General features: G+C 36.2%; 1 protein-coding gene across 1 annotated transcript in view; it reads left to right on the top strand.

Moving 5' to 3' along the window:
- LOC128249689 (uncharacterized) overlaps positions 1–3,974 on the top strand; it is an 18,884-nt gene extending 14,910 nt beyond the window's left edge. The window contains exon 2 of the mRNA XM_052974041.1: positions 2,494–3,974. Coding sequence (XP_052830001.1) covers positions 2,515–2,997 — 483 coding nt within the window. The 5' untranslated portion in view covers positions 2,494–2,514 and the 3' untranslated portion in view covers positions 2,998–3,974. The remainder of the gene's footprint in view (positions 1–2,493) is intronic.
- Positions 3,975–11,571: the final 7,597 nt, after the last annotated feature.

The raw sequence follows: 11,571 nt of genomic DNA, 5'->3' as shown, positions 1-11,571 counted from the left end.
GACACGTAAAAGCACCCACTACACTCTCTGAGTGGTTGGCGTTAGGAAGGGCATCCAGCTGTAGAAACTCTGCCAAATCAGACTGGAGCCTGGTGTTGCCATCCGGTTTCACCAGTCCTCAGTCAAATCGTCCAACCCATGCTAGCATGGAAAGCGGACGTTAAACGATGATGATGATGATGATGACTTCAATTTATATTATAGATTACAGCTATACTGAAGACAGCTCAGAAGCTAGACATGCTTTTATCAGTTTATAAAAGGCGTTCTGAGCTGACTATGGTGTTCTTACACCTTTTCACCTAAAGCAAGAATTTGTTCTCCACGGCAAATTGCAAGGAAAAAACTATTTCAGGTCCAAATATGTCCCAAATATAATTGAGCTCATCTAAAGTTCGTTTAGAGTTTTACATTTTGCTTGCGCAAGACGAAACTTTAGTTCAAAAAGTTTTGAGACCAAGTTGAACGAACAGTCTCATGGCTCAAGTCATGAAAAACTGAACTGCACGACAAGAAAAAGTGGCTCTTTTGCAGCAATGTGTAACTACATTTTGGTTGGTTTTTGTTTTTTTTAAGTAAACTGTGAAGAACCAACAACAAAATATTTGTTTTGAGACTTTGCAATCGTTTTCGTAGAGTCATGAAAAAGGAATTTAATGGAATTTCTCTAATAATTTCTGAACTACAAGAAGAGCTGGGAGTGAATCTATATGAATGTATATGTTGAGAGATATTTCATTAAATAACTACAGCTAATGAGCAATTAAAAAAAAAACAGACAGGCTTCTAGATTAGATGGAATTTCAAAAAGAAATGCTAAAATCAGATAAAGACAAGATTACAAGAGCATTCTTTTCTACTCAAGGCACAAGGCCCGACAGATTACAAGAGAATTATCAAACTTTAAGATTACAAGAGTATTATCAAACCTTTTTTATTGTATAAAGACGGTGAGTTGGCTGAATCGTTCACACACACAGACTAAATGCTTAGGGGTATTTCTTCTGGCTCTTCCACGTTTCGAGTTCAAATCCCACTGAGGCAAACTTTGCCTTTTATCCTTGGGGGGGGGGGTCAATGAAATAAATTACCAATCAAGAACAAAGGTCAATGAAATCGAATAACCTTCTCCCATAAAATTATTGGCCTTCTGTCAAAGTTTGAAGCACTTACATGGAAGATTAGGCCAACGTTTTTCAAGCTGTTTTGTCGTGACCCACTGAAGGGTCGGGACCCACAGTCTGAAAAACGCTGGTTCATATTCTACACTTTGCACCCAGTTGCGTTGTTTTTTTCCTTTTTTTTTTTTTTTTTTTTTTTTTTTTTTGTCGCGACCAATTTCATTTCTTTCACGACCCGCTGAAAGGTTGGGACACACAAATTTGAAAAACGCTGGATTAGGCAAATACTCGAAGATTGAAAGATTAGGATACAAAGAAAAGAAAAAACGTAAAATGGGATCTTCAGAGATTGTGGTGGTGCCAGGTTAGTGCAAGAATCTCAAGCATTCTCCTGTCTCTCAACAACTTTGTCTGGGCTCGCAAAATTTTATCTTAATGTTCTCTTCACAACTTCTGAAGCTGTTTTCAGATATGATCCATCCCATTCTTATAAAAATGATAACTCTATCCAAATTGATGTGCTAAACACAAACTATTGTTTCTGTAGAGCTTTAAAATTTTCAAATGGTATGTGCTGCTCAGGCGGTCAGATAACATTGCCAGCACTACTAGCTCCTTCTCAACCTCTTATGGGTTTTCTAGAAGGCACAACAATATCAGACAATACAACTCTGCATTTCAAATGACATCGTTTGGTGCATCTAAGAAGATAGATAAACATGAATTTACGCCGACGTCAAAGTTCAAGGGCAAGTCTATCACTTCATTGGTTCCTTGTTACCCACAAATGAACAACAGTTCCTCCAAATTTACTTTATAAGTGATGTAGGACAACGAACCCGAAGGAGGTGTTAAAATTTCAGACGATGGGTCGTGTTAGAGACAGCACTGACTGCTGCAAACGAGAGTATATCTACTGAAAGCTTTTTGGTGCGTTCAAAAATCACATAAACCCCACTACCAATTTTCCATCACAGGTTAGGGCCTGAAATACTCCAAACGGACACATAGCATGTTGCTTAGTCGAATGAACCCAGCATTTACTCCACAAATGTTTTGTTGTCAAAGCTGCTCTTTCCCATATCACCTGTTCCAACATAACTGTAATATATTATATACAAACGATGCCATTTTAATCCCATGCAACGCCGGATTCTCTGCTAGTATGTATGGAATATATATATATATATATATATATATATATATATATATATATATATATATATATACGAGGGGTATCTGAAAAGTTTTGAGCCTAACCTAGAATCGGTGCTGCTATATAGTTGAAACAATTTTTTCTGGTAAGTACAGTCTTTTCGGAGTATTCTTGCTCATTTTCATGATTCTGATATTTTAATTTTTTTTGTTGCAGATTTTCGAATTTACAAGGAAAATGGAGAAAACTGAGTATCATGCTGTCATAAAGTACCTTCATTTGAAAGGCATGACTCCATCAGAAATCCATGAAGATATGGTGAGAACCTTAACAGACAATGCTCCTTCATATGCAACAGGTAAACGCTGGGTAAATGAATTCAAGCATAGCAGGGAGAGTGTGGAAGATGATCCAAGGCCAGGGAGACCTCCAACTGCAACCACGAAGGACAACCTTGACCTTGCTCTTGGCATGAAAATGCAAGATCGCCGAATATCATGTTGTCAGATAGCCGAGAGACTGGGCATCTCAACTGAAAGAGCAGACAACATTGTGACAAAAGAACTTGGTTTCTCAAAGGTTTCTGCAAGGTGGGTCCCTCGCCTTTTGGCTCCTGAACAGAAACGCACCAGGTGCACTTTGTCCACGAGCAATCTGGAACTGTTTGAAGCTGATGAAGAGAAGTTTCTTGCTCGTTTCATTACTACGGACGAAAGTTAGGTCCATCACTACCAGCCTGAAACCAAAGAACAATCAAAGCAGTGGAAGCACACATCTTCTCCTACCCCAAAGAAGGCCAGGGTCATTCCTTCAGCTGGCAAGGTCATGACGTCCGTTTTTTGGGGATTCTCAAGGTGTCTTGCTGATCGATTACCTTGAAAAGGGTCACACCGTGACAGGGCTGTATTATTCTCAGCTACCGAAACGCCTCCGAGAAGCAATCAATGCACCTTGATTGGTGCTTTATACGTTTCTAAACTAGCAAAATCATTAACAGCGACCTTAAGATATCGAAACACACACACACCTATTTCAGGAACCGATCTCAAATAGTCATAAATAAATTGCGGTGGCATTGGCGTTTCTCTATTATACACACACGTGTATGTATGTAACTATAATTTCTTTTTCCGTCTACTTCGATTGACTTCGTTTTCAACGGCCGTCATTCACCACCTCCCCAGATTAAGTTTCAATATCCGTTTTTGTAACTACACCACTATACATACATACATACATACATGTATATATAATACACACACGCATACACATATATATATATATTTGTTGTATATGTCTAGTGTGTGTGTCTGTACGCACGCAAGCTTACAAACAAACAAAGGAGAGAGATAAGCAACGAATGCATGGTATTAATGAGATTGCCATTTATTGATAACTTATACACAGAAGCAATTGTTGTCGGTGATTGCTCATAGAAAAGCGGGTTGCAGGAACATAATATTACCTGTTACCTTCCAATCAATTATTCAGAAATTAGACACCTCTTCATATCATCTGACAATTTTCATTTTCAAAACCCGTTCTCTTTTCTTTTCTCTCTCTCTCTCTCTCTCTCTCTCTCTCTCTCTCTCTCTCACACACACACACACACACGCACACATACACATATCTCTCTGAACTTTATCATGATGTATTTATAGTTTCACTTTTATGGATGAATATTAAGCAATAAAGTTAATTTTTGTACCTAAGAACATCTCGTAAAATAAATCTTGTTTTCTTACACTCAAATTAGAATAACCAAACTGCGATTGTTTTTCCATATTTTTATCAAATTTCTTTTTCATTCTTCTTCTTCTTCTGGATAGAGAATTATTTTCGTGACGTCTTCACGCACACACACACACTTTGAAGTTTTTTTTGGTTTCGTTTTTCTTTTTAAATCCTTTGTATCTTAGCCCTCTTACTTTGGTCTTCATTGTACGACCATTCTTTAATCCGGCACTTTTGGTTATAGTTTTTTTTTTTAATATGTTTTTAAAGCTTTTCCTTCTTTTTCTTTAATCACTTGCCGTCTGTATGTCTCTTTGTTAATGGAATTCCATCGCTTCGCTTATAATTCCCTGTTTTACAATATAAACCTATTATCTCCTAAAAGGCCTCGTGATGAAGACGGGACTCGCTAATAGTAGCGTCATTAAACGCAACTGGAGACAAGGGCCTTCTGGGTATAACTTAAAAAATTGTGATGACCAAGTGAATTAATTGCTTATATATCCCATGACTCATTGGTGAAGTTTTCAAACCCTACTCCGAACGTTTGATGGTACACGTGTCTAAAATACCCTATTTTTACGTGCCCCGGTCAATCAGGCTTAGTAACAAAACAGTGAGCGGATGGATGAAGTAAAAGTATTTATTGAATTATCTTTATAGATATATCTTTACCATTATAGAACGGTTGTTGATTGGGAGATATATATCTATTCAAATCACAAATCTTTATTCGGCGATCCTTCTATATTGGTCTACCGAGTATCGGTGTGAGGAGACAACGTCATTCACCCTTCTTTTCAGCCAAGCCTCTTTATTTATGAGGAAAGGTTGTGTGGGTGAATGACGTAGTGTACTAATACCGAAGGATTGCCTTTTATTCTAGGAATTAACACTTGTCCAATCTTCGTTCTTGTGGAAAATGTAACATGTATGAAGTGCTTTTTGATAACACTCTACAAGGAAATTAATAAGAACTAACGACAGCCTTTTTTTTCCTTCAAATTCCTTGAAATGGTCATTCTAATTTAGTTACAAATTTAATGAGAAAATGCGATACCATAGATAAACTAATTAAGGATCTTAAATTTGCAAAACTACATCAAAATTACCTTTTTTCTCTTTTTGAAAATTTTTGGACGAAAATTTGAAATACTGGAATCAGTTTGATGAAATTGAACATCATCATCATCTTCATCATCATTTTATGTCTGTTTTCATTGCTGACATAACGTCCCTAAATAATCTTTGCTGCTATAGGCACAAGGCTTGAAATTTGGGGAAGAGAGCTAGTTGATTACATCAACCCCAGTAATCAACTGGTACTCATTCATAAACCCTGAAAGAATTAAAAGCAAAGCTGACCTCAGCAGAATTTGAACTAAGAGTGTAAAGATGGAATAAATGCCACCATGCATTTTGTTTAGTGTGCTAATGATTCTGCCAGCTTACCATTTTAACAAGGTCCTTAATTAAAGCAGTATATAGAAGTAATTATAATTTTTAGCAAGGCAGTTTTAGAAGATCAAGCACAAGCATAACTGTATTGCTAAGAAGTTTGCATCACAAAACACATGGTTTCAGTTTGGTGCCTCCTTCATGGAATTTGGATATCTTCTACTATGACCTCAAACTGATTGATTCCTTTTGAGTGAAATGAGGATTTGGAGACTGCATGGAAGCCTGTCTTATGTATGTTTGTCAGTAGTGCCAAGGACAGTCATTGAGTCTGCCTCCTTTGCCCTCTATACAAGCTTATACAACAGACCAAAATGTGCCACCTGGACCAGATGCTCCCCCACCAGTGATGCTACATATGTATGTACGTCAGGTCACTCTTAATGCTATTGGTAACATGTAACCCAGTACAACCCATCGCATTGTTTTGACCCTTGGTGAAGGATCAGTCATATGTTCCATTCGTATTTTAATCCCATCAGACTTTTTTTAATGTGTTTAAAATGTATTTAAGCCAGGAACATATTTGAATATTTTATTTCTAAGAAAACTCTCAACTCCCTCTAAACACTCAACATACTCCCTTCCATAGCAAATCTTGATACCTTTGGCTCATTTGTGGCGAAGTGAACACTACTGTCCACTTAAAAATACTACTGTAGTGAGATAGGTGATACAATTGCCCAGCAAATGGTAACTGTAGTTTGAGTCCATAGTTGGAAACCTCCCTCAAATTTGAGCCTGGTATGTTAAAGTTTGAAAATCAAAATTGCTGAGAAATAATATCATATTTGGTAATATTGAGAGAGTTAAGGTGGCAAGCTCACAGAATTGTTAGCATGCCAGGCAAAATAATTGGCAGAATTTTATCCGTCTTTACATTCTGAGTTCTGAGTTCAGATACTAAGTGAGCACTGGGCTTGATGTAATCAACTTACCAGCTCCCTGAAATTGCTGGCCTTGTGCCAAAATTTGAAACCAAAATTGACGAGTTATTTTGGCTACATTACTGAACTTTTTTTATAACACCTATTTACATTTTTCCAGCCAATTATCTTTGATGTCAGTTTTAGATAGGCAGTGACAGACAAAAAAAAAAGCTTAATTTTTGTTCTTAAAAGCCTTTTGGAACTCTTTAGAACTTTTAGTCAGCATTATAAAAGATTTTGAGTTCAAATCTCTACAAGGACTTTTTTATGGCCAGAGGGTATGTGTCTTTTGAACCACATTTGATCAGATCATTTTCATCCCCCAGCTTTCTCCCTAGGAAACTCTTGTTTTAACTGTCATCCACATCTGAAATTTATGAGATATTCCAGCTCACATCTTTTGATAAATTCATCATTTCTTGAGTTGTACGTACAACACGGATATAACAAATTGTACATGGTGTATATCAAAAATGCTTAGTGTTATCAATAAGCATTACTGAAAATAATTCTTTTTCTTATTAATTATTCAACATGGTAAACATAGTTACAAGTCTCATGAGTCTGTTCTTTTGTATTTCAAGTTGCTATTTATAATGTTTAATATCACATTTTCATGTGATATTAAACATTATCATATTTTTATATTTATGTCTAAAATATGTTTTCTTCCATGGAAACATTTGATGACAAAATTATTATATATGTTTGAAAAACAAATAAATATATTTTCACATACAAAACGTAGCTGAACTGCTGTTATTATTATTATTATTATTATTATTATTATTATTATTACTATCATCATCATCATCATCATCATTATTATTATTATTATTATTATTATTTTTATTATTATTATTATTGGAGGTGTTGAGCTGGCAGAATCGTTAGCGTGCTGGACGAAATGCTTACCAGTATTTCACCTGTTGTTACGTTCTGAGTTCAAATTCTGCCAACGTTGACTTTACCTTTTATCCCTTGAGGGTCGATAAATTAAGTACCAGTCAAGTACTGGGGTCAATGTGATCGATTATCCCCCACCCCACAAAAATCCAGGCTTTGTGCCTAAAGTAGAAAGGATTATTATTATTTAGATGGCAGAGTCATTAGCATACTGGACAAAATGCTTAGCAGTATTTTGTCTGAGTTCAAATTCCACCGGGGTCAACTTCACATTATTATTATTGCAGATAGCAAGCTGGCAGAATTGTTAACATGCCAAGCAAAATGCTTAGCGGCATTTTGTCCATCTTCCCATTCTGATTTAAAATTCTGCCAAATCGACTTTGCTCGTCATCCTTTTGGGGTCGACAAATAAGTACCAGCTGAACACTGGGGTCAATGTAATTGACTAACCCCCTCCTCCAAAATTGCTACCCTTGTGCCAAAATCTAAAACCAATATTATTATGATTATTAGCGAAGGTGGAGGTATTGTTTTTAATTATGTTTGTTTGTTTGTCCATGGATAAGGTATCTCAAGAACCGCTGGATGGATTTGGATGAAACTTTCAGGGATTTTTGACCTCATGACTGGCATGAACTGATTAGATTCTGGTATCGATCTGGTACCAGCCAAGGATTCTGGATTATTTTTCCAGTTTTTTTTAACTTAATTTTTGAGAGCAGTTGGGTTCATATTTAGTATTCTCGTTTGTGAGAGCAGTCGAGTTTATTTCAGATATTCTCATTTTAAAAATCATTTCTGGCTAATCATTGAGAGGACATTGGTGTTGCCTTGTTGAGGTTTGCACTTTCTGAGTGTTCTTGTTTATTATTAAGGCCAGAAGCTGGCAGAATTGTTAGCATACAGGACAAAATGCTAAGCAGTATTTCTTCTAGTTTTTGAGTTCAATCCCACTAAGACCAACTTGACATTTCATCCCTTTGGGGGTCAATAAAATAAGCATCTGCCAAGCACTTGGGGGTCAATGTAATCAACTAGCCCCCTCCTCCGAAATGTCAGGCCTTGTGCCTGTAGCAGAAAGAATTATTTTCATCATCTTCAAAGCAGCAAGCTGGCAGAATCTCCAGTGCGTCAGACAAAACGCTTATTGGCACATCTTCCAGTTCTTTACATACTGAGCTCAAATCCTGCTGAGGTCAACTTTGATTTTCATTCTTCAAGGGTAGATTAAGTACCAGTCAGGTACTCGGGTTGATGTAATCAACTAACCCCTACCTCTAAAATTCCTGGCCTTGTACCAAAATTTGAAACAATTGTTATTATGGATGCTGTTGCTTCAGAAATCCAGTCTTATGCTGATTATGTTGAAAGTAAAAAGCATGTGGCTTAATGGTTAGGGCATTCAGCTAACAACCTTGCAGTCATGAGTTCAATTCCTGGTGACACAATGTGTCCTTGAGCAAGACACTTTACTTCACGTTGCTCCAATCCACTCAGCTGGCAAAATTAAGTAGTACCTGTAATTCAAAAGGGCTAGCCATGTCACATTCTATGTTACGCTGAATCTCCCTGAGAACTACAGTACAGGTACACATGTCTGTGGAATGCTCAGCCTCTTTGCACATTAATTTCGCAAGAAGGCTGTTCCATTGATCAGATCAACTGGAACATTTGTCGTCGTAAGAGACAGAGTGCCAGCTTATGTTGAGATACAAATATTAATATCTCACAGATTTTCTTTTTTCCCTTATATTCCAAGAACCCTCTTCAGAGTCCAAACCATTCCTAATTGTACCGTCTTTCAACACTTCTGTTGTTCAATTTCTATTGAAATGCACTGATTTTATTACAATTTATTTTGAAAACAATGAAGAATTTAAAAAAATAATTGTCATTAAGCTTATGCTTGAAACATAAACCAACACAAAATTTTGATGGAATGTTTTAATTTTGATCACTTTAACCCTTTTGTTACCATATTCCTGTTAGAATACGTTACCTTTATTTCAATTAATTTTAAAAAGAATAAAAAAAACTTAGTAAGATAACATAGCTGTAATTAAGTTTAAATATATAGAACATTAATTTATAAGAGATTTTGATGGAAGGTTTTAATTAAGATCACTTTAAAATAGGAAGTTTATGTCATTGAACCAAGGGGTGGCCTCAGGCAGTTTGGTATCAAAAGGGTTAAAGCATGAAAGTCATATCATAGAACCATGGTTGTCTCAGGAAAGCAGGCAGGCAGGCAGGTAGGTGGGCTGGTATTGAAAGATGTTCTCCAAGAGTCTTAATTCCAAGTTTTGCAATTCATGTTTTCTTTTATTTTTGCTTTTATTATCTCCAAGACACCCACAACCACAGGCATGACTTCAACCTTTTGATCTCATATCCTATGGTAGAGGGCTTCTTGGAGGACAAGTGTCTGCTGCTGCCTTGCAACAAATAGGGCTGGTGGGGGGGGGGGAATCTTTTCATTGAAATTGATCAAAATAGATATTGTTACTGTTCTGGATCTTTCTTATTTTCCTTGGTATTGTTTGTGCTGTTTTTTAAAAATTTTTGCTATTATTGTTGTTGCTTTGGTGACAGTGGTGGGAGAGGAAGTGGAGATGGTAGTTGCTGCTGCAGTTATTCTTGTCATCTTGCAGTGACGTCAGTGTAAAAGTAGAATATGACATGGCAATGACGTCAATGTCTTTTGTCGTCATAGTGATTGCATCACTGCTTGCATTCAAATTGGACAATTCCAAATGCCTGCTTTCGTCTCTTCCCGCTATGAATATTGATTGATTTATTTTGCCTTTTTATTTAATAATAATAATAATAATAATAATAATAATAATAATAATAATAATGATAATGATGATAATAATAATAATGATAATGATAATGATGATGATGATGATGATGATGATGATGATGATGATGATGATAAATATCATTTAGAGAATTGCAGATTTTTTTGACAGAAATATTTTCTTGTGGGGTTTCTTAACAGAGAATCTGCACTTTAATGTGTATCAGTTTTTCAAAAGAGAATTGAATGTAACCCTTTTAAGACAAAAACGACAGGAAATATGTAAAACACATGATAACACAAAATTCTGTAGAGTTCAGAGCTAATAATAATAATAATAATAATAATAATTCTTTCATTAGCCACATACAAAAATAATAATAATGATAATAATAATAATAATAATAATAATAATAATAATAATAATAATAATAATAGTAATAATAATAATAATAATAATAAACCGGATATTATTATTATTCTGTGCTGTACCAACAATTCAGCTAGCTTGCCATCTTGATATTAACAATAACAAGAGCACTCAGAGAGCGCAAACCTCCACCAAGGCAACACCAATGTCCTCTCAACGATTAGCCGGAGATGATTTTTAAAATGAGAATATCTGAAATAAACTCAGCTGCTTTCATAAATGGGAATACTAAAAATGAACCCAACTGCTCTTAAAAATTAAGTAAAAAAAACAGAAACAATAATCCAGAATCCTTGGTTGGTTCCAGATCGATCCCAAAATCTAATCAGTTCATGCCAGTCATGAGGCCAAACATTCCTGGAAGTTTCATCCGAATCCATCCAGCGGTTCTTTAGATATCTTATCCACAGACCAACAAACAAACACAACTGAAAACAATACCTCTGCCTTCACTAATGCGGAGGTAATAATAATAATAATAATAATAATGATTTCAAATTCTGGCACAAGGCCAGCAATTTTGGTGGAGTGAGGAATAAGTCAATTATATCAACCCCAGTGTTCAACTGGTATTTATTTCATTAATCCCGAAAATACTTCACTGACATTTGAACTCAGAACACGAAGAGAGCTAGAAGAAATGCCACTTAGCTAACAATCCTGCCAGCTCACTGCAATAGTAATAATCATAAGGATTTCAAATTTTGCCACAAGGGCAGCAATTTCGGAGGAGGAAATGAGTCGATTACATCGACCCCAGAACTTGACTGGTACTTAATTTTGTTGACCCCGAAAGGATGAAAGGCAAAGTCAGTCTCAGCAGAATTTGAACCCAGAATGTAAAGATGGACGAAACGCCACTGACCATTTTTCCCAGTGTGCTAACAACTCTGACAGCTCACCGCCTTAATCATCATCATCATCATCATCATCGTTTAACGTCCGCTTTCCATGCTAGCATGGGTTGGACGATTTGACTGAGGACTGGTGAAACCGGATGGCAACACCAGGCTCCAGTCTGATTTGGCAGAGTT

This window comes from Octopus bimaculoides, chromosome 17 (assembly GCF_001194135.2).
Source record: "Octopus bimaculoides isolate UCB-OBI-ISO-001 chromosome 17, ASM119413v2, whole genome shotgun sequence".
Lineage (NCBI taxonomy): Eukaryota > Metazoa > Mollusca > Cephalopoda > Octopoda > Octopodidae > Octopus > Octopus bimaculoides.
This window is presented reverse-complemented; position numbering and strand designations above follow the sequence as displayed.